Genomic DNA, 26,958 nt, shown 5'->3' with positions numbered 1-26,958 from the left:
ACCGGAGACTGGCCAGCATGATCATATTATGCCAATACTTTCCAAGCTGCACTGGCTGCCAGTCCCTTTCCAGGCCCGAATCAAAGTGCTGGTATTAACATTCAAGACCCTAAACAGCTTGGGGCCAAGTTACCTAAATGATCATCTCCTCCCATATATACCTGCCTGGACCCTAAGGTCATCTTCAGCGATCCTAATCCGGGAGCCCCTGCCAAAAGAAGTGAGGCAGGTGGCTACCAGAAAAAGGGCCTTTTCTGCTGTGGCACCCTGGTTGTGGAATGAACTTCCTAGAGAGGTTTGCCTGCTGTCTATGCTGTACTCTTTCTGGTGCCAAGTATGGACCTTTTTTATTTTCCCAAGCATTTAAAAAATGTTAGCATTCTAGTTTTTTTTTATCTCTGCTGATTTAAATCTGCTATTGCATTTTAAGTCTCTGCACTGCTGCTTGGTTTTACTCGGGTGCACTTTTATACTTTCATACTGTAGTTTTAAGCTATTGTATTTTATATTGTATTTTATGCTGTATTTTGTGGTTTTAATTTTTGTGAACCAGCCAGAGACATTCAGCTATTGGGCAGTATAGAAATATAATAAATACATTCATAAATAAATAAAAGCCTTCATTCTCTTGCTGTCTTCTTGGTTGCTGTATTATACTTCGTTTGTGTTTGTTTTCAGGCTGTGCTGGCAAGCGATTTTGCTCTTTCTCAGTTCAAACAACTCAGCAAGCTGCTGTTTGTTCATGGTCACTGGTGTTACACCGGACTGGCCAACGTGATCCTTCACTTTTTCTACAAGAATTTGGTATGTCGCTCCCGAGGGATGCCATAATGCTTTTGAGAGTGTGCAAGAACAGTGCCTTAATACCTAGAAACATGGGGAGGATACAGAGTCTGTATGCAGAATCTGGCAGCAGAAATTGAGTCTGCCCATCTGTCTTGGGTTAAGGATCAGTGCTCCCGAGGTATTTACAATCTATTAAATATGGTCTGTGCTATCTGTCAGCGTTGATGAGAACTTGTAACAGTTTGGCTCTGTTATTGAAACCTGCAGGTTGTCAAAGGGATCTTTTTATGTAGCTCCTGCTTGGGAAAGTGTGTCTGAAACAGACTGGTCTTGCTTGCCAGCTATGATGCTGAACCTGAACTGTTGGGTTTTCTTCTGAGCAGTAAGAACTCAGGAAGAGCTTCAGTATGTTCCAAACCTGGGGTAGAGATGACCACTCTCCATGTAGTAATTCCTCAAAAACACACCTGTTTCATAGCTCTAACTGCAGGGAGTACTAATTGTCTGCAGCCTCTGGCAATGGAAATAAAGTGAGCCTTACTGGATCCTGGTAGCCCTGGGTCTCTAGCGCGGTGCCAGTGGCAACCATTGTGCCTGCGGACACCCCTCTTGGTGCCCTCCCTGCCCCTCCTGACTTTGCTTTTATTTCTTAAGATTGTTTAATTCTTACTTTTTAACGGGGTTACTGGTATGCTGCAAAGCAAAGTGCTGCCTCCGCCACTAGTCTTTGGGTTGAAAAGAGAGGGTGTTTTTTATTTTGGAGCTCAGAACCCACCTCTGCCTTGTACTTCATTTCTCAGGCACGTTACTTCTCTTTTTGTCTCACCATTTTCCCTCTGGGAAATGAGTGTTTTGTGGCCAGCCATGCCCATTATGGCAGCTATTTCATGAATGGGCAAACCCATGGTAGCCATTTTGTGAGGGCACCCATGACACTCTCTCAAAATGTCATATGTGCCCACTGCACCAAAAAGGTTGAAGACCCCTGAGTTTGACATTCCAGGACAGCAGGGGCAGTGTAAGACTCAGCTTACATGTGGCTGAGGCCACAGTGGTTTTCGCCACCATGCGTCATGTTTTTAATTGGCTACTACAAGGTGAGCTCTTGTCTCTTTCTTTCCTCACACTACTATTAAACTGGGCTGTCATGGCTTCACCAAGGAATCTTAGAAGTTTGGTGCGGAGAAATATTAGAAATCTCTACTGCTCAGAACTATTTCCAGGGCTTGTGGGCAGGGGGGCTTGACTGTTAGGTTTGAAGCATTTTAATATGCTACATCCTTGTAGGCTACTGTAAGGATTATTTGACTTCTTCCACAAACACACACACACACCACCACCACCACCACCACCACCAAGAACACTGGCTCCCATTTATGGATTCTGACCTGTAATCCCTGTGTCTCACCTTAACAGGCATATGTAAGCCTCCTGTTCTGGTTCCAGTTCTTCTGCGGATTTTCGGGAACCCCCATGAATGATTACTGGAGCTTGATTTTTTCCAACCTTCTGTTCACTTCAGCATCACCCATCATTTATGGCATTTTAGATCAAGATGTATCTGCAGAAATGCTTTTACAGAGGCCAGAACTTTACAAAGCTGGACAAAAAATGAGGAATTTCTTAGTTTGGCTTGGAATTTCTTAGGCACAAGTGCTTGAAAGTTGAAGCAACTCTGTGATGAAATGGTATTTTGTTTTGTCGTTTAATTGTATGTTTGAGAGTTTGTTTGCATGAATCATGTATTCTAACATATCCTTTCTCCTAAAGGCTATGGGAAGTAGGGGGAAGGGGGGAGTTAGAATGTTCAGATTTTAAATGGTGTCTCCTGATTGGTTGATCCTTTTTCAGTTGGGAGAGCAGGGGAATATGAGGCGCTTGTTGGTTTTCTTTAGAGGGTTAGATAGGGATTGGCTTTCTGAGTGGTAGGATTACAGCACTGGGCTCTAGCTTTGGGGGTGGTTAGATACCCCTGGGAGGCGGAAGGAGGTATATTTATTTTTTTAAAGCCTTATTATTAGAAGGGGTAGAGTAGGTAAGGAATTCATAAAAACTTGAAACAATAATTTTACCACATAAAACTCAACTTGCACTGAAACATCTTACACCTTTTAAATAAAGTTTGATTTTTGATTTGTTGTTTCAAACCACCCCATTCTCAGTCACGTTTGTTACCAGAAAAAGGGTTAGATGAACTTACGAAGGAAATAAGTGATAGCCTATCAGTTTACACCCACTCACACATACAAACATTGAAGGTTCTTTCCTTACGAGGAGGAGGGTGGTTGCAGCTTCCTAACAAAAGCTTATTAGAGGGGGTTTTTAAAAGGAGAAAAACATAACAGTAGTGGGTGCTGAAGTTGTAGTTGATGTATTCCTTCCACACACACTCGCTCTAAGGTATTCTCTCAAGGAAGAGGTTGAGGGAATGTAGAATTGGAGGGAATTCTGGAGCTAGAATTTGTACTTGGTGTTGTAAAAATATTTATGAGGAGTGGTGATGATACTAATCACAGGTGTGTGAAGGGTGATATGTCACAGAATCCTATGTTCTTGGTTATATGTTCCTTGCCAGTTGAACCTGAATTAAATATGCATTCTCTGTTACTAAATAATCTGATGGGGATGGATAGATGAAAGGCATCATTCTTCACTTAAGTTGTCAGTGAACGGATGTGGGTGGCCTTAGAAAATTAACATAGATTATATATGAGACAGCAATATGGTAGATCATTTGATGTTATCACTGGCTATCACACTGACTGCTATTGCTTATTTGTGTTTCCGTACCATGTTGAGGGAAGCCTCAGCTAAATGTGGCCCTCATTCTATACTGTGTGATAGAGAGACATGCTGTAAACGTCAGCCTGAATCTACCTAGGAGGGCCTCCAGACTAGGTAAATAGGAGTGCCAGGAAGGGAAATCTGAAGTGAAATGATTGTCTGAAGTGGCACAGCAGATCACCTTTAGAAGTGGGAATGGGTCTTCCTGTGCAACATAGATCACAGAATCTCTGAGCACTGTCAGCAACTCTCCCTAAGTGGATCTAACAAGATGTTCTGGGAGCATCCACCGATAACTCTTGATCATGAGCATTTCAGTTTGATTGGTTTCTTGAAAATGAGGATGTCTCATACTGATTCTGGTTTTGCAGCTTAAATGTTGCATTTAAATACCAACAAATCCTGGTATGATAACAGGGTTTGCATTCTCCCATTTCAGCCTCTCACAGTATGACTTGGCATGCAGCAGATCAGCTCACTCAGATTCCCACTGAGGACGGAGATCCGGGTCTTGGATGGTGATACTGTCCATGCTTGCCAAGTGTCACTTTGGAAAGCTCACTAGGGGGAGATGTAGGCATCTGAGCATGCAGATAATTGAAAATTCCTACAATCTGTAATGCCCAAAGCTAAGCTGTATTTCTCCTGTGTTTCCTTTTCAACCGTATATGAGATCAGCCTTTGCAGGAAACTTAGCAGACACTCTTTATCAAAGTTTGGTTTGCTTTTATCCCTTACTGGGGAAGTCCTAATACTTACAAAGTATTCCTTTGTAAGTATACTAACAAAGTATACTAGCATCCCTTGCTGCTCTCTCTGTTCTTTTACCTTTGTTTTAAAAACAAGGTGAAGCCAGTTTTCCCTATTTATTTGTATAATATTTAAACTCCCTCCATATTCACAAGAATAATCATTAAAATTTTGTATGTGAAAAACCAACTAGTAGTCTTACAGTGCTATGTGTTATTACTGCAGCCTGCTTTATGGACTTTATTGGGAATATAGGCACAGAATACATAAATAATTATTTAAATAATTGTTCCTTTGCAGACCTTCCATAGCTCTGACATTGACAGAGTCCTATGAACACTGCCACGTTCTTTATAATAACATTACATCTCGTCATTTAAAGTAAATCTGTGGTGAGTAAATTATTTATTATTCTTAGACTGAATTCACAAATTGTTCTTAAACAGGGCTGAGTCAGCATTTATGACCTCACAGGCCATGTTCACACAGAATGGTAAGCCAGGATTCCCCGGCATCCTGGCTTACCATGAACAAGTGTGTGCTGGTGCTTGGCTCCTTGCACAAGCAGCTAAACCAGAGGTGCAGAACCTCAGACCTGAGTTCCTAATCTGGCTTGCCTGAGGTCTCAATCCAGCCCACCAGCGTTCCCCAGATGGCCATTCCCCTTCCCTGCAACCACTGATCATTTGGAAGTTTTTTTGCCATGTTTTTCGTTTTCTAAAAGTACCTCAATCTGAAATGCCTCTCCTAAGCCTTAGTTACTGGCAGGAAGATTTTAAACCTAAAATATGCTGGCATTTTGGCCCTGCCCAGTTTGTCCTACCCACAACTGGTATGTAGAACCTGAGAGTTTCTCCAAAGTGAAATTTGGCCGTTGGGCTGAAAGAGGTTCTGCACCCCGAGCTAAACAAACCAGAAATTATTCCCAACTTGCCAAATCGAGGATGCTTTTCTCGTAAAAGCCAGGATTGTAAACCAGGATTTATTCCTGGTTGACAAATCTTTGCTTGTTTGAGAGCAACAATCTTAGATCCCCGCTTCAGATGTCTGATAGATTTGAAATGTATCCTCATGTAGTGGGTGATATTTATAGCACCAGAGCAAAAAGTCTTTAGTAGCTGATATAGTTGATACCAGTTCTACCTGTGTGAGAGCACTGCATTTGTCCTGTGAAATGGACATAATAAAATCACCTTATAGTAATTTTATTTTGTCCCTGACTGTGAGAATCTGGTCTAAGGGACCTGTTTTTAACAAACATGTGTTCCTTCCTTTATATCAGTAGCAGATGTATCAGTAAGCTGTCTCCCCACCCTCCATATTCCTAGGATCTAAACTTCAATGCATTTCTTTGTGGGTGGATATACCTACTCATGAGTCATTGGGTTATATCCAGTGTTAGACATACCCAGAACAGACTTATTGAAATGAATGGGACTTACATTAGACTAATATTGAATACAAGCCACTGGATACAACCCAATATGTTTAGGATGAACGTTGCAGACAATACATTTGGTTTATTCTGGGTCTGCAGTGAAAGAGAAAGATTTTTACTTCAGCAACATTTCTCAAAATGTGAAACAGGCCTCACCCCAGAAATCGTAAAGGAGTGTTGGAGGAGAAAAAGAGTACTTTCAATCCATAATCTTTCTCTTTATGTTGCTTATTTGGATATGGAGTAATCATCCACCTATCCCTTGTCCCCTCCCGCCCAACACACTGCTGGTTGAAGTCCATCTCACATTGCTTCTCTTCCTCCTCCTTTGCCCCCTCCAGTTCTGTGTGCAGTAGAATCCATGAATAATCTCTGAGGAAAAGGAAGAGAGTGGGAGAGGATTCTATGTTGCTAATTTGCTCCTCATAAACTAGCTTCTCCACCAGGCTTGGATCCCTCTTCTTTCCAGAGGGTGATTTGCAAGGATGCCATAAATAGATGACCAGCCATTTCTAACAGGGATAGCTACTCAGAGTGACTGAAACTATCAAAACAGGACCACGGAGAAAAGAGGGCAAAAATGAGCACTGAGGTGAACTGCACAACAGCAGCTGATTAACACAGAAGAGGAATGAGTAAGATTATAGATGGGTTTTAAGCAAAACTGCAAATACAGGCTTTCATCTAATCTTCAAACTATTTCTCTCTGTTTCTGCAAAGTCTTGGTTTTATCTTCAGTATGTCAAAGGCAGCTGGTGAAGATCAGGAGTAGGGAGCAGGTGGCTGTATTATGTCAGGAGGCTGCCTTAAGATCTTGCCAGAAGAAGGTTACATAAGCTGGTAGTAAAAACCCAGATATCTTAACATTGAAGCCTTAGCTATTCACTTCTCCTCAGCCTTATCCTAGACCTTTTAAAACACCCCATGCCAACCTGCAGCCTTCTCCCACTCTGACTACCACAGAGGCTCTCCAACTGTCAACTGTCATACGTTAACTATCCTTTCTGAACCACTTTTTTCCACCTAGGTAGAATCCCCAGCCAATCAGAACTGAATTTACCTGATCCAGGCCCCATGTAACAATATTCAAAGTCATTCTCTCTCTCTCCCTCTCTCTCCCCCCCTCACCCTTCAGAATCTCACTAAGCAACTACTACAAAGGCCTTTGATAGTAACAACACAAGGCTTCAGGCCTACTCAGATATATTGTGACCTCACAGAGGCCACACAAAGTAAACTTACATAACAATAAGGTATATCCAGGCATTTTTTTCACATCTCCCCCCCACCCCCACACCGACTTTATAAACAAGCAGAACACAATGTTCCCCTCTAAGATACTGTGTATAGCTTTCTAATAGGCTAAAGGTAATAATTATTATGCCCAGATAATACATCTACTATTACATTATGTTTACCTGCTATATGTTCTACCTTAAAATTAAACTCTAATCCATTACCATCTCTGCAATTTTATATTTGTGTTACTCAGCATCTGTCAGTGCATGGTGGTTGGTAAGCACTGTAAATTCTTGGCCCCTACATAAGACCTTAGTTTGTCTGTAGCCCATACTACAGCCTTTGGGTGGAGTAAGAAGAGAGAAGCCTCCTTGGAAAGCCTTCAGGCCCTTCAGTCTAAGGGTACTCCTGGGTTGGAGTGGCAGCAAGGGCATTGGCGCCTCCATTTAAGCAGATCCATCCAGGACCCCACAGGACAGCCAGTGGCAGCAGTGAAGCACCTCCCTTGCAAATGGGGGAAAGCACCCTGCAGAGGGTTTTCTGGGGCTCCTGTGCAGAACCCTTTGCTTCTGCAGCCAAAACTCTTCGGGCTAGCCTGCAGCAGCTGCAAAGCACCTCCTCTGCATTTGGGCTCTCTGTTAGCCGATGCAAATGAGCAGAAGGTCTTCTCTCCTGGGATCAGCCTGCCTGCATGTTGGACAGGAAACAACAAAAGGCCACAAAGATGCTTTCCTCCCCCCGCCCTCCCCATGCTTCTTTACATTGGAAGAGGCACAATGAATCCAAAGCAAACCAAATTCCTCCACAGAGACCAAGCTCAACCAGACTTTCTGAAACAAGTCAAATCCCTACTGTTGAGGAAAGTCAAGGGAACGTTACCTGGGTCAAACAAAGGAGCAAGTCACTCCTAGTCATGGTCTCTGCACTAAAAGCCTTGCAAAAAGGAAAAAGGGTATTGACACAAGAGCCACTCCCTTGACAGCTCCAAGCATAAGCACTGCAACAGGAGTATTGTTCATCATCTAGTGGCTCCTCCAGGTAGAGCTTCCCATATCTCTGGCTACATCTCCTCCTACCCTGGGTATAATCCAGAAGGGAAACAGGCCCATTCATCCCCTACAGGGATACATTTTTACCTTCTACAGTTGTAGGGTAGCTTTGTCCTCGGAGGGGGCCAGGGGACGGGCAGCAGTCACCGCTCATCCCTGGTTGACTCAGAGGCTTTCGAGGCTACCTCTCTATTGGGAAAGTGGGAGAAATACCAGAGGAAACAGTGGATCAAGGGGGACACACTCCCACTCGCTTTACCAGGAGGACAGTGAGATCCTCAGAACCTCTGATGTCTCAAAGCAAAATGCCTGGCAGGAATAGTCTACACAGTGGCAGGCTTGTTGAGCAGAACAGCCATCAGGGAATTGAAATGGACGCTGCCTAGGCAGACATTCCAGAAGGCCACCAGAGAGTACAGGACTACACTGGTGGATCTTTTTGCACCAGATGACACTCAGTTCCAGCCATTCGTGACATGGACAAACACTGCAGGCATAACTGGATCAAGCAGACTGGTGGAAGACTAGACAATAAAAGTCACGTGTTGATTTCTGCCACACTGCCTCATGCTGAGAAGACTATGCAAAATAAAAGAGAAGAGGTCCAAGGTCTGTTTGATGATGCCCCACAATGGAGGCCATGGTTCCCGGACTTTTCAGCCATGTCATTTTGCCACCACTGGATCCTACCAAGGTCTCCTATCAGACCTGCTGACCCAGTGCAACATCCAAACACAGACATATTTCATCAGAAAGCCTGGAGACCAGGGACCCATCTACACAAGACTTTTACTCCAGGGCGGCTGCGATTCGAGGTCCTTCAGGACAGATGACGCAGTCGCCCCTTTACAGCCATCTGTGGTTTTCTCCTGGAGAATGCGGATTTCCAAGAAGGCATTTTGCTGTGATGTTTTTCATTTGCTTCAGGTTTCCCACAGTTGCAAGCTGTCTATCCCTTCCCCAAACCAACTTCGCATTTTGTGGTGGGCATGTTGTAGGTGTGCGTAGCACTTGCATCACTCTGTGATTCCCCTTTACTCCCCCATCCCTTTGCAGCAGCGCAGTTACAGATGCAAAGAGAGGTGTTTTCATTTATTTAATCACACTTCTGCACATTTTTGCAGCTTCGTATCTTCACAATGGTTGCTTTTGGACTCGGTGCCCAAGGGCTGGGGGGGGGGGTCCCTTGGGGGAAGACCAACTTTGCTCCAGCCACCATTTCAGAGTGATGGGTAGGCATGTACTGCTTATGCCTTGTGAGCGTGAACCATTGCGAGAGTCTCAGGCTGGGTAACTGACAAACAGGTGGCGTGGAAATGAAGGAGCACAGAACACCCACATTTTACCTAACGAGGGATGGACAGACACAACAGAACCCCTGAAATACAAAACAGCCACTGAGGTGTTGCACCCTCATGCTCACAGGACTGCACAGCTGCGCATTAAAGTATAATGGCAAAAAAGGGGGGCATGGCAGAGTCTGTTAGGGAGGCCCGCAGTAAATTGCAAGTGTATCGCAGCAGAAGCTAATTGGAAGCTGAAATGCTGCACAGTTGCGATGGAGTGAAGGGTGAAAGTGGTGCCATGTAGACGGGGCCAGGATGGGAGTGCTTTAAAAAGTTTGGCTACTCAGACACGGTGTTGCTGAACTCGTTTGCTTCTATGCACAAATTCACTAGCAAAGTGTATGGAAACACGTTGGAAGCTTTTCTGTCCTGGTGTTCTTGGAAGTGCCAAGCACCAGATAAATGGTGTTGGACTTTCTGCAGGAGGGCCTAAATAAGGGTCTCAGTACTAGCGCACCAAAGAGGCTGGCTCCAGCTCTTGACAGCATCTCATCTGCATGTTCAGCACTTGCTTAAATGTGTTGCACTTCTCAATCCATCTCCTAGTCACCGTCTTTACCACCACCCTCTAGAATCTGAATTGGGTTAAGGCATTTATGGGTGCATCCTTCCTGCCACAGGATAGGATGGAGTGGGGAATGGCTTATCTTTAACAAGGTAGCAGGGATATTCTTTTTCTTTAAAAAAAAAACCCTTTTAAAAAGCCTCATGGCAGCTCTCAACAACCAGTTGCTAGGAGCAACTGTGAGGCAAACAAACAAACAAATAAATAAATAAATAAAATCCCACTACTACCACCTTATCTGAAGTTAAGCCAAGCCCAGTCCATGCTGGGGCAAAATGGGAAAAATGCATGCACACATACCGCCTCAGCTATGTTGTCTTAAAAAGGAAAGGAAAAAAAAAAAGAACTAAGGTAAGCAAACCTTCACCCTGAAAATTTTGTGAAAATTTCACCTGCCTGCTCCCATCCCTAATCTTTGGGGGCATTCTCCCACCCGATGAATGGCTGAAAAAAGGGTTGGCTGGAAATATCAGGCCCCTGTCTAGTCCGGACCCCATGGCTCTGTACATCTAAATTCAGTTTTTCAGAGGTTGCAATAATTCGATTTTGTCAGAACCCAGGGTACCCTCAGGAACAGAATTGGCATAGGCTGGAGGTGAGGAGAGCACTTTGGTTCTACCTGTCCAAGACGGAAGGCTCTCATAGGTCAGATGCTTTGTCTCCTTTAATAGAACTCCTTGGGTGAGGAGCTGTTTACACCAGCTTGCTTTCCCTAAGGTTGCAAGACTCCATTATTCTGGTCTACAAGACCATGGGAAAGGATCCACCCCAGGGTGTCATCGCACATTTACTGAGGGGAGTGACAGCTTCCACAGTGTTCAGGGAGGGAGTGCTCTGCACAAGATGAGATTTATTGGGCAGCAAGTTTTTGTGCTAGGCACAGGTAAAATTTGTTGTTCTCAGAAACTCAAACCAAAGGTCATAAAGGGATAATCAGAGAAGTTGGAAAGACAGGGTAGTTTGTGCACGTTAGAATTTCTGCTGCATGCCATTTATGGAACTAGGAATGTCTCCATCAGCATGCACCAACCCGGTACCCTTCAGATGTGTTGGACTAGAACTCCCATCATTCCCAGCTGTCAGAGAACAATGACCATGCTGGCTGGGAAAGATGGGAGCTGCAATCCAACACATCCAGAGGGCACCAGGTTGGGGGAGGCTGGTCTACACTGTGGAAGGCACAGCTTATTTGCCTTTCCCCTTACAGGGAAGGAGCCTGTGGGAAGGAGGACCAGCCAGCTGTACAAGGTGGATCCTGAGCCTGCTTCTGCCCCTGCCAAACAACAAGTACTTAAGGTGGGGTTGCCAGAGGCTGCGCCTCAGCATGCACCTCGGCGTCGCACCAAGTGTGATGCTAAGTGCGCACTTAGCGTCGCACTTGGAGTCACATGGAACAGCACCTGAGACCCACCCACCGCCTCTCCAGAGACACCAGCAGCCACAGATACCAGCAGCAAATAGCAGCAGCAGGAGGCAGCAGCTTTAAAGACCAGGGAGAGGGGGGCAAACATAGATTTTATCTGCTCCTTCTTAGCTGCTGTTCTCTTTTATCTCTTTTATCTTTTATATTCTTTTATACTGTTGTATATTTTATATTTTAATATGTGCCTGGGAGGACTATTGAGCAACTTAGGGGGTCGGGGAGGTGCCACCATAACTGTGGTCACGGACAGGGGGAGGTATGGCGTTGGGGGATTAACAGGCCAGCTGAGGAGAAGAGGGCCTAGACACCTCACAGCTATCCCTTCTTCTGGTTCTTCCCCCAACCTGATGGTTTCTGGCAGCCTTACCAATCTGCCCTTGGGCCTGGTGGTGCTGCTGCTGAATGCCAGGTCAGCCCAAAATGAAATCTCCCTCATCCATGATTTGATTGTGGATGAGGGGGCTGACCTGTTATGTATTACTGAGACCTGGGTGGGGGAGCTGGGAGGGGTCACTCTCTCCCAGCTGTGCCCTCCTGGGTACTCAGTGCAGCACCAACACCGACTCGAGGGTCGGGGGGGGGGGGTTGCCGTGGTCTACAGGAATTCAATCTCCCTCTCTAGACTTCCTGCTCATTCGAGTGCAGATCTTGAGTGTTTGTACCTTGTGTTGGGAACCCGGGACAGATTAGGGATTCTGTTGGTGTACCGCCCACCCTGCTGCCCATCAGACTTCCTGCCTGAGCTGACGGAGGCGGTCTCAGACTCGGTGTTGAGGATCCTAGGATGATGGTCCTGGGGGATCTCAACTTCCATGCCGACGCCACTGTATCCAGGGCAGCTCAGGACTTCATGGCCACCATGACAACCATGGGGCTGTCCCAACATGTCATTGGCCCAACGCATATAAAAGGACACACGCTTGATCTGGTTTTCTTGACTGGGCAGGAGGATGGTGATCTGAAAGTGGAGGAATTAACATCTGTCCCTTTGTCATGTTCAGATCACTTCCTGTTGAGGTTTAGACTCCTGGCAGCCTTCTCCCTCTGCAAGGGTGGGGGACCTATTAAAATGGGAGGCTAATGGATTCCGATGGTGGAACCCTCGGTAGCAAGCTGTGATGAGTTTGCAAGGCACTTTGAAGATAAAGTCGCTCAGATTTGTCATGAATTGGACACCACCATGATTAGGGATGTTAGAGAATTCTGCCACGGATCCCAGGGAGGCTGAATTCCAGTGAATTCGGCCCCCCGGAATCTGTGGCAGAACTCCACCAACCTGCAAAAGCCCCGCGAAATGGAGCCTACCTGGTTGTGGCGGCGGCAGCGGTGGCGGCAGCGGCGGCAGCTCCAGCTGCTGCCAGGCTGGTGCGGACGCAAATGGCGTCCTGAGTAGGGGACACCATTTGCGTTCCTATGGTAGCTATCAGTTACCCTGTGATAGGCTATGTAAATATTTACCCTCCCCACCGGCCAAGATTTAGGGATTGCTGGCAAGTGGTGGTGATGGTGACAACCTCTCCCATTACTTAGCTATCTCCTTGGACATAAGGGTTTCTATGCTACTAGCAGCGGAAACACAGCAATCTTGAATTGAGATCCCCCTCTGATTTCCCTGGTGGGGTTGGGAGAGGCTTTCACCTCTCCTATCCCCTACTGATCTTGGAAGATTCTGCTTCCCTGCTTCTATTAGTAGCAGCAAAATAGTTTCATAAGCAAAACTGAGGTGAACAGATTTATCATGAGTGTCAGGGCACCCATGGGGGACTATGGCCCCCCAAGCTGTGGGGGGCTGTCTGTGGCCTATGGGCCACAGGTTGTGCACCCCTGATCTAAGGGGTGAAATTCTGCATGATGCATCCGCCGGTCAGGTTCTCTTTCTGCCTTCACTGGATGTCTCATTATCCTAGAGGGGCTCCTCACATCCAATCACCTACCACCAACCATCTTTTCAGGACTTGTGTCCACTCCTTTCTCAGTACCTGGGACGCCATCACAACAGAAGGTAGCCATTAGTCAAAGCAGGTGTACAATCAAGTGTGTTCAGGCTCTGTCTGCAGAACCCACTCACTTCTCTTTCCTGGCCCCACCTCCTGTCCTAGAGGCTACCAAGGGCTTGGGGAAGGGGTGGAGAGATGACTCCTCTTCTTATCTCCAATCTCTTACTAAGCTTCCCACTCCCCCTCCTAATTGAGACAGGGAGTGCCATGCTAAGTGCTACACCCTCAGGTGATGCTGGCAAGAGCTGCTACAAGTGCTAGCCAAGGACACTTGACTCCTGTTCCTTATCGCCCATGTGGGGAACAGGAAGTAGGAGTGATGCCCACTGCGCAGTCAGGTGGAGCTTGCAGGTGGTGCTGTAAGTGCGGGCCAAGTGTACTTTGCTTATCTTTCGCCTTCCCATCCTGCAGGCAAGTCAAAGGACAAGTGAAGCTCCGCATATGAAGCACCCACTGGAAGAACTTCAGCCATTACTTCAACCTGGCCCCCAGAGCCAATATGGCTCCACACCCCTAGTTTAAAATGTACTAACTAATATTAGTGCCAACAACAGAAAGAGCATTTTCAGTTCAGGCCCCACATTGGTGAAACCTGATACTGGGTCAAATTGTTTGACACATTTAAGTATGCTGTCAGAAGGTTTTCATTGAGGCAAGCATCTGATATCTTGCGGAAAATAAATTTACCTCTGCTAAGTTTTATTGCTATTCCTGCTGGTTGAGAAGAGGTGCTAATGTGGTTCTTATTTCACTTCATGATGGTTTTGATGTCTTTAAATTTTATTTTATGTATGTTTTGATGGAGTTTTCCAGTTTGAGAATTCTTGTCAATTGAAAAGTGGATTATGAATCTTCTAATTATTATTTATTACATCATTATTTATTACACTTTTATCCTGATCTTCCTCCAAAGAAGTTGATGTGACATGTACAGTCCCTGGCCCTTTATCTTCATAATAGCCCCATTGGACAGGTAGATTAGGTTGAAAGATCAGGACTGCCCAGTAATGTAGTGGAGTGAGATTTTGCACCTGGTCTTCCCAAGTATGGCCAGCTGTCTAGCCACTATACCATGCTGGCATTAATAAATGATTGGATGTGAGCATGTTTTCCAGATCCTGTGAACAGAGGCAGTCTTAATGGTGCTCATTCTTTGTCTTCAGGTGCCATCTTTCCCATAGAGCAGGAATGGGGAACGTCTGGCCTGCAGGCTGGATATCTGAAAATGAAAATGAGTTGTTGTTTTAAAAATTGGTTGTTTTGCATTTTTGCAAATAATTATAACAACATTTTGGTTACAGTTGACTGGATCATCTCTATAGCCACTCTTGAGTAGGTCTGAAACTTGTTTGTTCCACTGAAGTCTGCTGCTTTGTGATTGATGGCTTCCATTTTTGGATGATAAGCTTAGCAACATCGACTGACTACTCTCAGAACTCCCTCCAACAATTATTTGACCAATCTGACCCTCAGATATTCTTCTATAATACCTTCACATAAATCTACGGTGTGTCCATGCTTAGAATACTGGTCACCACACCTCAAAAGGGATATTGTGTTAGTTAGTTACTTACTTACTCTTTCTTTCTTTCTTTCTTTCTTTCTTTCTTTCTTTCTTTCATCTGTATACTATCCTATAACAAAAAGTTATCAAGGTGGTTCTCACAAGGAAACAGGTTAAAGACAACAAATACAGTAATAAAAATCTAAAATGCCTGGGGAAAGAGAAAAGGCTTCACCTGGCAATGAAAAGATAACACTTTGGGCTCCGGATGAGCCTCCTTGGGGGAGCATTCCATAAATTCAATAAAGCCCTTTCTCTTGTAGCCACCTACCTAACTTCGTTCAGTGGGGACCCTGAGAAGGGCCACTGTAGATGACCTACAGGTCCAGGCTGGTACATTTGGGAGCGGGTGTTCCTTTAGAGCAGGAAAAACTGCAGAAAAGGACAATCCAAATGATCAAGCTGCTGGAGCAATTCCTCTGTAAGGAAAGATTTCAACATTTGAAGCTTTTTAGCTTAGAATAAAAAAAGCTTTGGGACAGGGGACACACGCATGATGGAGCTATATAAAATTATGTATGGTGTGGAGAAAGTGGATAGTGAGATGATTTTCTTCCCATAATATGAGAAGATTATATCTTCACTGGGGTTATCCAGTGAAGCCAAATGGTGGGATATTCACGATAGACAAAAAGATGTATTTTTTCACATATTCAATATTCAATACCAGAATATATAGTGATGGCCACCAAGTTGGACAGCATTAAAAGGTGATTAGACTGATTTATGGAGAATAAAACTATCAATGACTACCAGTCAAGAGGACTGTATATTGCTCAGAGGTGGCTGGTGACTCCAGTTCAGGAGGGGCGGTGATTATATTCTGGGATTTAGTTACAACCAGCTAAAACTCTAAAGGCTGCTATCCAAGGTGCTGAACTCATTCTGGGATAAGGTTCAGCACCTTCAGTAGCACCTTTAGAGTTTGGGCTCTTGGTAACTAAAACCCACAATGGAACACCACCTCTCCAGTATTACAGTCCAAAATCAGAGGCATTATGCCTCTGAACACCAGAAGCTGAAGAAGAGTTGTGGGAAAGGGCTATTGTGCTTATGTCATGCCATGAGTTTCCCTTGGGCATCTAGCTGGCCATTGTTGAACAGAATGCTGGACTGGATACTCCTTTGGTCTGATTCAGCAGGGCTCTTCTTTTGTTTTAGACATTCCAGTACCATAGGCCAAAAATCGAGATCTCAGCACCTCCCATCATAATTAACGAGGGGCAGAATAACCCACATTTTTTCCTGCATCAATCTCATTGCAAAGTACAGGAGATGTTTGGGGTAACTTTCTGGTGTTGCATCCTATAGGCCCAATCCGTTGTACCTCTGAATCTGCTTACCCTTCATGACATCTCAGGCTGCCACTAGGGCAGCCTCTACCTGGATAACCTCAATAGCCATCTCTTTTGACAAGACTGATTTTTCTACAAAGATGATCCATATGTTTAGTATTCTATGGAGATACACACACACACACACACACACACACACACACTAAAATAGTAGACCTGCAAAGAAAAGGCATTAAGAGAGCAGATGCACTTAGATGAGTATGCTACAAAAGGACTGCACACTCTCTGTATAGCTATGAAGGTAATAATGAATCATAGATAACTGAGAACATAATGATGTTTTATTCTTGAAAGAGTGGGATATTATGTGTATTAGTCAGGCACTTTTCCAAATTTAGGATATATTCCTGAGACACTGTCATGGACAGATTTCTCCTGCATTTCCTATTGGGATTTGTGCGGTGCCCCATCCCACCTGCTGTCTTTGGGAATAACTCTTTAAACTGTTTCAGTTTTGGTGTGTTCCTTACCTCCACCTCTATAAGGTCCTGAGTACCTCAGCCTGATCAACTGAGATTTCTGGTTTAGTAAAAAGTGAGGGTCACAACACTGAACAGCAGCCATGGAATCCTCAAACAAACATGGTAATGATCTGTGTTCAAACCACACTTGAAAGCATGGGCCATCATCTTGGACCACATGATATTCCATTGCAGCTGACCTTGCCATTCATCTTGAAGAAAGGGCAAGTTCTGCATATACAAAGGGATGGTCAAATGGAGCTGCCCCTTTGAATGAAGTGAATGGGCAAACTGCACACACACTGAGCTCTATGTACATATTAAGACTCCCATTTGTGGAATCGGAGCTGTTAGGAAGTATCTTTAGCTATTTTTTCATATCTGAAAAATAGGTGGTAGCAGAAGATAACAGTAACATTGCCTGAACATTCCTCAGAATTTTGCTATCCTGACCCTGATTAATATATGTTATGTTGCATAGTTTTATAACCAAACTGTTGATAACAGACATTACGTCTGCTGTATATAAAATATTCTACTTCTAATTCTTGCAGCATCATTATCATTCTCTCTAAAACCCAACTCCATTTGTAAGTGAAATGGGGGATCACAAAAATAAGGTAGTCATTTTTGCATATTTGGAAGACTCCTCGAGCATGCAGAAGTGCATTATTCTGTACATTTAGACAAACATTAATTTCAGAAAACCAGCCCAACAAGGATCTGTGTTTAATGCATTCCAGCAAGATGTCAGAAAGAGAGCTGGGGAGCAGGAGAAAAGGGGCGGCAGAAAGAGAGGGAGAAAAGGGGTAACCCCGCTCATCTTTGGCTCTAGCCCTGTGCACTGCTGTAGCTTTGGCTACATCCACTGCTGTCATACAGCTCCCAAAAGATTACCCCCAAGAGAATGCATCTCTTGACAGAAAAAGGGCACTCCACCCCTTGCTTATAGGGTCCTTGGGGGATGGGGATTAGGATCGAGTGGTTGCATGTTTTGAGGTTAAAAATCTCCCCCCACACACACTCACACACACACACACACACACACACACACTATATGGGAAGGATTCAGGAGGGAAGAAACTCTACTTATACCTCCACTCTGGCTAAATGGCAGGAAAGTGTTCAAAGTTTGTAGCATCCACCATGAGGGATGGGTGAACTCTCTGGAGTTCTGTTTGCCAGATTCCCCCCTATCCAGCTGCCCAATCCCACGCAGAGTGAGCTGCCAGGTGGTCCCAGGCACCTGGCGAGCTCTCACAACTTTATTTTACTCAGCCTATGATCTGCGCAAATCAGAAATTACATTAAACAGTCTGCAGCTCAAGTAGAGCAGGATTAGCTCGGTGTTTTTTTTTTTTTTTAGGTCCATGAGTGTGTGTTGCACAAGTTGACATATTCCACAAGAGTTAGACCATGTCTACTTTATTTGGAAAGAGCGACTGCATGCAGTCTGGCCAATTCGTGCAAAGTCTGGTTTATCATTGTGGAAATCACAGCAAAGTGGGACCCCGAGGCAGCATGCTTGGAAAAAGCAGGCAGGCGCAGAAAAAGCTGTATTCTGCTCTGATAAGTGCAGGGCTGCTAATTGTGTCGGGGCAAAGTAGTCATGTGTGTGCCTGTGCCATGATTATTGTGACAGAACTTTCTACTCTCTCTCCCCTCATGTTCCACCTCCACTCACATTGTGTAATTTGGGTGCTAGTCTTTATGGTGTTCCAAGAGTTACGGTGCAATCCTATGCATGCAAGTTGGGAATTTAGCACTTTTTTCTGTCTAACCACCAACCTCAGTCAGTGCAGGCAATGGGGAAAAAAAGATGTCCTTTCCTTGTTGAGTACGAGTACTCTCTCTTGTTTTTTTAGATTGAACAATGATGACCCACTCCTTCAACCATGCTGTAGATTTGAGAGGCAGTCATGCACCTCTCTTTTGATACCGTTAATGCGCCACAATTCACAAAGGACCCTCCGGGATGATCATCCTAACTCTTGGAATTGGAGGGCAGGGGACTGTGCTGAGTAGCAAGGTGTTTCAGGATGTCATCAGACTATCAGTATCAGCAAATTAGCTGAAATGGATGGAAAGATATTATCTTTTGCTTGGGGGGGATGCATACCTAAAACACCTAAAGGAACACCCCCTTTGCATTGCTTGTTGCAGAAGAATACCCTTGATGATACCCTTAAATTGTTGCTATAAGGTTGAAAGACCAGTCCTTTTGTCTCCTCCAGAAAACTGGTGAAAAATGGATTTAAGTGGAGATATACATAATTCTGAACCCTTATTGCTGACGACAAGTCACCTGTGCTCTGCTCTCAATTCAAGGGAAATAAAGACAAAGGCAGGAAAAAGACAGTGTTAGAGTTCTTGCTTTCATCAACACTGTTGCTATGCCTTTAATGAGCATAGACCATTTAATGAGCATAGACCATTGACCGTAGCCGCCGCCATTTGCGTATGCGCGTGGTTTGTTTGTTTTTTTAAGTCAGACATGATAGGCTACGTAAAGATTTACATAGCCTATCACAGCTGACTTCAGGGACGCAAACGGCAGCGGCTATGGCCGCCGCCATTTACGTCCCTGCTAGCCAGCAGCCGGATGTCCGGCTGCTGGCAGAGCCAGCCGGCGGCTCTGCAGAATCCCTGCGGAGCACAGCCGGCCGTCCAGGATTCCGGGGAGGATTCTGGGGGGAGGGACAGAGCGCCTCGCCCCCACCACCATCAACATAATCCGCGAAAGGTAAGTCACTTTCATACATCCCTACACCTGTAAGCGTAAAATTTACAGATGGCCAATTGTGCTGTTTTTAATATATATTCTGGACATTGCAGCAGCCATAGCCAGCTATGTGTTGTGTGCCCACACACATCCTCAGTGGGAGAGTAGAATGTCAAAACAGAGAAGGCACCAGTTTCTTGGGAAAGAATTTATATGATCCTGACCTGAGGTGCAGTGAAACGTGCCGGATACGCCAAATCTTAGTGCGAGCATCAGGTCTGAAGCACGTGCTCTGGGTTGTGTACATCAACCTTTGCCTCCATTTGTACAACCTTCTGGATCAAAAGGACACTGTCACTTCTGCACTAGACTGCTAGGTTAAAAAAACCCACCAGACAGAGCACCAGCTGCAGGAGGTTTGTTTCTAAGGAGCACTGCATTGCTGAAGTGAAGCGCTCTTTGTGCCGGGAGGTTGGCACAACTTGGCACAAACAATGGCCTTTCATAGGTGATATTTTCCTCACCAGAGACAGTTTTGTGTGTGGGGTTGAAAAATGACCTCAAAATGACCCCAAAGAGCAATGGTAGTGTTCAGAAATTATATATGAGCTTCATCCCAGTTCAGGCCAGTTTGTGTTGGTACTCTGCCATCTTGGGTTAAAAAAACTTCTTTTAAATCAAATTTTAAATTGTTTGTATTGTTTCTAGCTGAAAATAAAAAATATTTGATGTTAGAAGATTCAGAAATGTTGTAGATTATATGCAAAAGGAGGGGGAGGGGTTACTGTGTATTCGAAACAAACATTCCACCTCATGTGCTTGTGTGGTTTCCAGATGTGGATGCTTTGGTAAACACACTTCATGATGATGAATAATTAAAAAGCGGTAACATTTTATACCCCAAAATCTATTAGAATTGAGGCTGGGGTCTGAAAATACCCCAAATACAACATTTGTTAGGTTTTTTACTGACCAGATGAGGGTTAGGAACCTCTTTCATCTCAGTTGGTTGTGGGCAAGGGAATACGAACTAGTCAGCACAGCATGTGTGGTATCCAAAAAAACGTAAACAACATTTATGTTTAACCATTCTTCTCACAGAACTATATACATTATTTACAACACGGCAGACTTGGCAGGCCTCGCTTCTGCTGCTGCTGCTGGGTAGGTGGTTGACCTCTGCCTCCAAGCCTCCACTGCTGTTGCTGCTCCCGCCTCTGCACCCGCAGCATCAGTTCCTCATCTGTGGAAGGAATGTCCACAAAATGATAAAAAACTGTGGCATGGAGAAGACACACAACACTCGCACACACTAACACTGAGCCACAAGCATTACTAATGACATCTCGCTACTACGATTGCATTTTACATTTACGTTTTCTGCAGGTCATATTATCCTTGCACAGTTACAGCATGCTCACAAGGCATCACACAATAACATGGAAACACAGAAAGCTTTGCCATGGCATCAACAAAGACAAAATACACCACAGATTTGTGACACCCAACCACCAGCAGACATTGCCCCAGTGAAAAGATGTAAGCTGATACTTACTTTGCCTGCACGGCTGTGCCACTTGGTTGTTGAGCTGGCCTAGCTCTGCCACCAGCTGCTGCAGTGTGACGGCTGGGAACTGGCACAGGACAGAGACAGACTGGCTTGCTGTAGCTGCAGCCGGTGGTGATGGTGATGGCGATCCTTGTGCCGACGCTGGGGGTGCTGACAGTGCAGATGGCCCTGCTTGCTCCCGCAACTCTTCCTCCTCCTGCTCCTCAGTCTTTTTCCTCCTCCATGTGCTCACAATGGTGCCTGTCTTACCTGTCCTCCTCCTCCACCAGTACCCAGTGTTCATCTGTGCAAGTTAGTGGAGAATGATATTATTATGCACTGTTTCATACAATGCCAGAAGAATCGACATTCCATTTTACCCTACCCATACCAGGTATGACTCTGTGAGTCCACTGAGTGACTGTCAAAGTCACGCCCTTGGGATGCACCCAGCTGGGTCTGGCTTTCATGTAGGGGTGGGGAACTGGTAGCTCTCCGCGCTCACAACCCCCAGACTGCGCTCGCTGAGATGCTCCTTGTTCGCCCCCAGGTCATGCCCACTCATGCTCTCCAGGACTCACCGTGATCCCGTTCGGTGTGCGTCTGCCATTTTCACGCCTTTGATTACTATGTAAAAGAGGAAGTTAAAAAATGTCCATATTCAAATATGTGCAGTTTGGAGCTCGGAAAGCTAAATAGCGCAATGTTAGAGGTATAATCCCTCTAAGCCCGACGAATTCCCGGACCCAGCTGGGCGCCCGTGACATCCCTACTTACAAGATGCTTGCAGGGATCTCCGCATACATACGCTTTCTTTTTTTCTTCGTTTTCTTTCAATAAAGAAGTCAACGCTCATCATGCTGTAAAGATTTCTTTGACAATAGGAACCAGTAAAATGTCAGTCTCTAGGACTGCTGCAGGTCCTACAGGGAGATGACCCACCGTGGTTTTTTATCCCTCTAATATTGCGCTTATTTAGCTTTCCCAGCTCCAAACTGCGCATATTGAAATATGCACATTTTTTAACTTCCTGCTTCACGTAGAAATCAAAGGCACGAAAATGGTGGGCACTCACCGAACAGCATCGCGGTGAGCCTGGGGAACTCGCCGAGCTCGCGGGTGGCCCGAGCATGGGTCCGGGGTGTGTGTGAGCAGGGGCGCTGCTTCAGCAAGAGCCCAGAGAAACCAAGCTAGGGTGAGTTCTTACATCCCTGCTTGTAAGGAGCTTTTATACATTGAATGACAAGGCACAGCTTTGGCTAACACTGATTGGATTCAGAACAGTATAGAGGCGGAACAAATTGCATGGCACTTCTGATTGGTTTGTAACTGCCACATAGAAAAACAATAAGTATTAGTTGCCATTTTGATAGACAGTTCCTGCCATTCTGGTTCTATCTGGTTATACAGGTGGCATTGAAGCTGGGGCACGAATATTTCCTTTTGACCCAGACCTCCTGTCTGTTTGCTTGATTACATGCAGGGTCAGTGAAAACTAATGGCTTTTGTGTTTTTCTTCCACACTCTGAAGTTCTTGGCTATAAGTCAGTGACTGACTGCACTGACCAGTACATCATCATGTCAGATATACAACATTTACACCCTCTACGGATGGTTTCAGGGCCAAGGTTACATGCTGCATGTTCTTGGAACAACGAGACCCACTCAGGGACATATTTCAACAGTCCATGGATGATGTTGCACAGCTGCAGCACTGCAGCCACCTCACTGCATCAGGTATATATCTCACACAACCACATATTAGGTTTTTCACTTGGAGCAATATAGCCATTGTTAGACTGCTTTTATTTATTTATTTAACACAACAGGCAGGCCGATATCATATGGGTGCTGCTTCATTAGCAGCACACCAGTCTTTCTTACAATGCATTATCAGGCGGCTGGCACAGTGTCACTTTGCACCATACATGCAGTATGTGTGTGTGGGGGGGAACGGGAGGGTGCAAGTACCTGTCAGTGACTATACATGGGCAGGGCGATTTGTTGTCTCATTTAACAGCCTGAATTAACATGATTAATTACTTCTACTTAAATAAATGGGACATTATTTACAAAAACAATTAATTTCATAAAAGACATCTACCTAGCATCCAGCGGCGATGAAAGGGTGGCCTTCTGGCTGCCAGCCACACTTGCTGGACCCTCTGGTAAGATGGTGGGAGGTTATGGGGGATATCCGCCCCCTCTGCTGCATCCAGGCCCTCTGCCATGAAGGCTGGCAGCTGGTGTGGTGGTACCCAGCACGGGCCATGCTCCTTTGAATCCCCCCCCCCCCGTATTTAAGGCTTTTGCAGGAACTGCTGCTCATGAGGAGGGCCACTGCAGGGCTATTTTTGATGTTTATCAGGAGGGATTTGACCTCCTCCTTGTCCCATTGTCTGTGACTGGGGTAGCCATTTTGCAGTGGAGTGGGGGATGTCTACCAGCAGAATAAGGTTCATCTAGTTGCACTTTGCCCTGGGGCAATGATAACAACAGTAACCCATCCGAGAGAGTTCCACTTATGAACTGCAAAAAGAATTTAGCCATATTAAATACATCTATGCAGAAATAAGCCACTGACTTGCATGGTGCCCCAAACTGCACAGATTTCATGCTATTTGTGCACATTTACCTGGCTGGGACACACACACATTGCAGGAGGAATTTGAGTGCTGCTGGAGGCATCCATAAGGTGCAGTGAGAGCAAGCACAGTACTGGAAATTTATGTAGGCAGTTTAGGGATGTCAGAGAATTCCGCATGAATTTTAAAAAATGGGATCGAATTCTGACAAATCCGGTCCGCGGAATCCTCCTCGGAACAGGGCAGCCCAGTCGACCCGGACTGGAGATCACACAGAGCCTTTTTTTTTTTGTCTGCTGAACAGCGGATTTTATGAAGATAATTACAAAAGAAAATCTGTAAATCAGAACAAATAAAATAGAATGTGAATAGGTTTCCCATTTTTTACGAAAATAAATATGCACTTTCCTGCGACCACACAACTTTCTTTTGCTGGGACTGAGTCGCGAAGTGCACCTAAAGCCTCAATCTTTTTTTTTATTGTCTGTGGAGGTGAGGTCAGGTGATTGAGGTCCCTCCAGGCCACCCCCCCAGGAAGATAACGTCATTGAGGGGAGGAAACTCAAGGAAGGGGGGGAGGGAGTCCGACCATTTTTCCTGATTTCAGTTCATACATAGGGACAGGCGGTCATCATTGTGTATCGCTTCAGTTGCTCCAGAGATCAGAGGTGCCGCTGCTGCTGCAGACAGAGTGTCCGTGTCCAGCCGCAACAGGAGTGTGTCCCCATTCTATGGCACTGCAATAAAGTTCAACCTTTATTACAGTGAAAGTATGTTCTTTGATATATTTACTTTACATGAATGTGCCCGTATTTAGTGATTTTTTGGTGGGGGGGGAAGGCCAGCAGCAAAGGACTCCATCCTCCAGCAGCCTCCGCTAGGCAGCTTTCCCCCATGGGATTCAAAATGTGTGCCTTTATTTGGGGCTTGTGGCTTGTGTGGGGGTGCTGGGATTCCATCCACCAGCAGCCTGTGCTTTTTTCAGGCTGCATGGATGGACTCCATCCTCCAGCATCCTGTTTTTCAGGCTGCATGGATGGAGTCCATCCTCCAGCAGCCTCCGCTAGGCAGCTTTTCCCCATGGGATACAAAACGTGTACCTTTATTTGGGGCTTGTGGCTTGTGTGGGGGTGCTGGGACTCCATCCACGAGCAGCCTGTGTTTTTCAGGTTGCATGGACTCCATCCTCCAGCATCCTGTGTTTGTCAGGCTGCATGGATGGACTCCATCCTCCAGCATCCTGTGTTTAGGCCTGAGAAGGACTCCATCCTCCAGCATCCTGTGTTTTTCAGGCTGCATGAATGGACTCCATCCTCCAGCATCCTGTGTTTTTCAGGCTGCATGGACTCCATCCTCCAGCATCCTGTGTTTTTCAGGCTGCATGGACTCCATCCTCCAGCAGCACCCTCAAACTACTTTTACACTGCACTATATCTGCGATTGTAGGCTGTTTACATGATTTCAGCTTTGCTATAGTTAAATATGTTCCTGAGTAATTCTCTCACCACCACCACATGCATTTATGTCTCCTCCTGCCCAGAGACATGAACATGGAGAAAAGAAGAACCCGTAGTCAATCCAGCACTCAAAAGATGTGCGGATGGGCGAGATTCAGTGTGGAGGTTGCAGTTCAACGATATTTGGAGGAGCAGAAACAGGAGGAAGCCCAAGGTGTGACCAGTGACAATAGCCCCAGCACCAGTCCACCTTGCAAGTGTAAGCAGCACCCACCACCAAATACTGCCACAGAAAGTGGCATAGGCACAGCCAGCCACAACTCTGGAGGAACAGGAAGAAAGTTCATGGATGGTGAGTGGAAGGGCAGTGTCCCCAAAGCAGATGAAAACGTTCCCAAGAAGTAGGGATGGCGGAGAATTTCTCCACGAATCTCAGGGAGGCCGAATGCCAACGCATTCAGCCCCCCGAAATTGTTGGTGAAATTCTCCGCCCCCCGCCCCCCCCCCCCCGGGATGGGACTTACCTCCCTCGAATGTCCCTCTCAGCAGCGGGTCCCGGCGGAGTTCAGCGGCGGTTCGTCGGGGGCGGCGGCCGGTCTTCCGACCGGCTGCCGCCGCCGCCATTACAAAATAAAGTAAAAAAAAAACCCCGCACCCGTGATAGGCTACGTAACGATTTACGTAGCCTATCATGGCTGACTTTGGAAATCTAGCCGTGATAGGCTACGTAAATCGTTATGTAGCCTATCACGGGTGTGGGTGGTTTTTTTTTCACTTTTTTATTTCGCAGCCGGGGAGACGGGGCGCTTCTCCCCGGCCTGAATTTCGGCCGGGCGAGGCGGAGCACCTCCCCCCCCCGGCCTGAACTTCGGGGGGAGAACCGAAGCGCCTCCCCCCCACCGCGAAGCAAGCTTCGGGACCAGGTAAGTGCCTTTCGTACATCCCTACCAAGAAGGTTCTACAGCGGCGGAATGAAAGTCACAAAGACTACATCATTCCAAAGGATGAATCTGGTAAGACTCAGTCAATCCTCCCCCATGCTTTCCAGACTTTTAGCAGTGAGGACAGTTTTAGATAACTCTTGTGAAGCTTTGAAGTCTGTACATTTTTTTTTGCACCTTGTGTCGTATGTTGTTTTCTCAGTGCTAGTGCAGTAGTGGCTTACATCTGCACCTTGTGTAATGTTGATCACAATTCCAAGCTATATTTCATAGATTTCTAGAAGTACACAGTTTTATTCTCTTTGCTATTATTCATGTGTAAAAGGTGCATTTCTCATGAAATTCCGCTTCTATTTGGAATCTTTACAGAAACGCCCACAACCGTCCTCCCTGCATCAGAGAGCGAAAGTAGACTCACACCAGAACATGTCTCCATCCTTGCCTTTATACGTTCCAACAGGAAATGGATTCCCAAGCAGCACCTCCCTCCACCACCACCAGCTGAAACTGTCAGCATAGTAGAGCAGTCATCAAGTGACAAGGAGGACCCCTTGGATGATGATACTGCTGCTAATGTGACCCCAAGTTCTGAGGCACAATGAGGCAGAATCATGTGATTGTGAGTGTGACCCGAAGGTCATGCACATTTTCAGATGGTATAGAAAACATCATTTCCAAATGTGCATGTAGAAGAGGCAACTCACAGAGTGGTGGTTGTACCTATACAGCGAACATCCCTACTACACACACACACAATTTTCTATGCATCCCAGTGTACTTCACTATTTATATGTGTATCTTTACCCTAACTGAACAACAACAACAACAAACCTCTGAATGTTAGTATGATTCTGATTCCCCAAATATATGTATAGTTCTAATTCCCTTGATGTGGGCTTTTAATTCATTTCAAATTCTTCTTTCATAAAGGAATTGCTTTCAAAGAC

The 26,958-nt window shown here is 45.6% G+C and overlaps 1 protein-coding gene across 2 annotated transcripts; it reads left to right on the top strand.

Moving 5' to 3' along the window:
* Window positions 1-699: 699 nt before the first annotated feature.
* On the top strand, window positions 700-26,958 carry LOC146344177 (uncharacterized). 2 transcript variants are annotated; one of them, XM_084860318.1, is made up of 5 exons: window positions 700-964; window positions 4,621-4,712; window positions 22,650-22,765; window positions 25,154-25,422; window positions 26,381-26,958. In XM_084860318.1, the coding sequence occupies exons 4-5, from the start codon at window positions 25,158-25,160 to the stop codon at window positions 26,611-26,613; spliced, it is 498 nt and encodes a 165-aa protein (XP_084716444.1). In that variant the 5' UTR covers window positions 700-964; window positions 4,621-4,712; window positions 22,650-22,765; window positions 25,154-25,157; the 3' UTR covers window positions 26,614-26,958. The 2 variants fall into 2 exon arrangements, with proteins under 2 accessions (XP_084716444.1, XP_084716445.1); XM_084860319.1 differs by lacking the exon at window positions 22,650-22,765 and having other exon boundaries at window positions 792-964; window positions 26,381-26,953.

This window comes from Heloderma suspectum, chromosome 5, assembly GCF_057233095.1.
Source record: "Heloderma suspectum isolate Gila_16-S chromosome 5, 16-S_ref, whole genome shotgun sequence".
NCBI classification, from domain to species: domain Eukaryota; kingdom Metazoa; phylum Chordata; class Lepidosauria; order Squamata; family Helodermatidae; genus Heloderma; species Heloderma suspectum.
The sequence above is the reverse complement of the archived record's forward strand: the minus strand, read 5'-3'. Positions and strand labels throughout refer to the sequence as shown.

Bases quoted from the DNA above. Each gene is read 5' to 3' on its own strand.
- LOC146344177 (XM_084860318.1), top strand. From the start codon at position 25,158: ATGAACATGGAGAAAAGAAGAACCCGTAGTCAATCCAGCACTCAAAAG. The intron at 25,423-26,380 runs GTGAGTGGAAGG...GAATCTTTACAG, and splicing joins AGGAAGAAAGTTCATGGATG to AAACGCCCACAACCGTCCTC.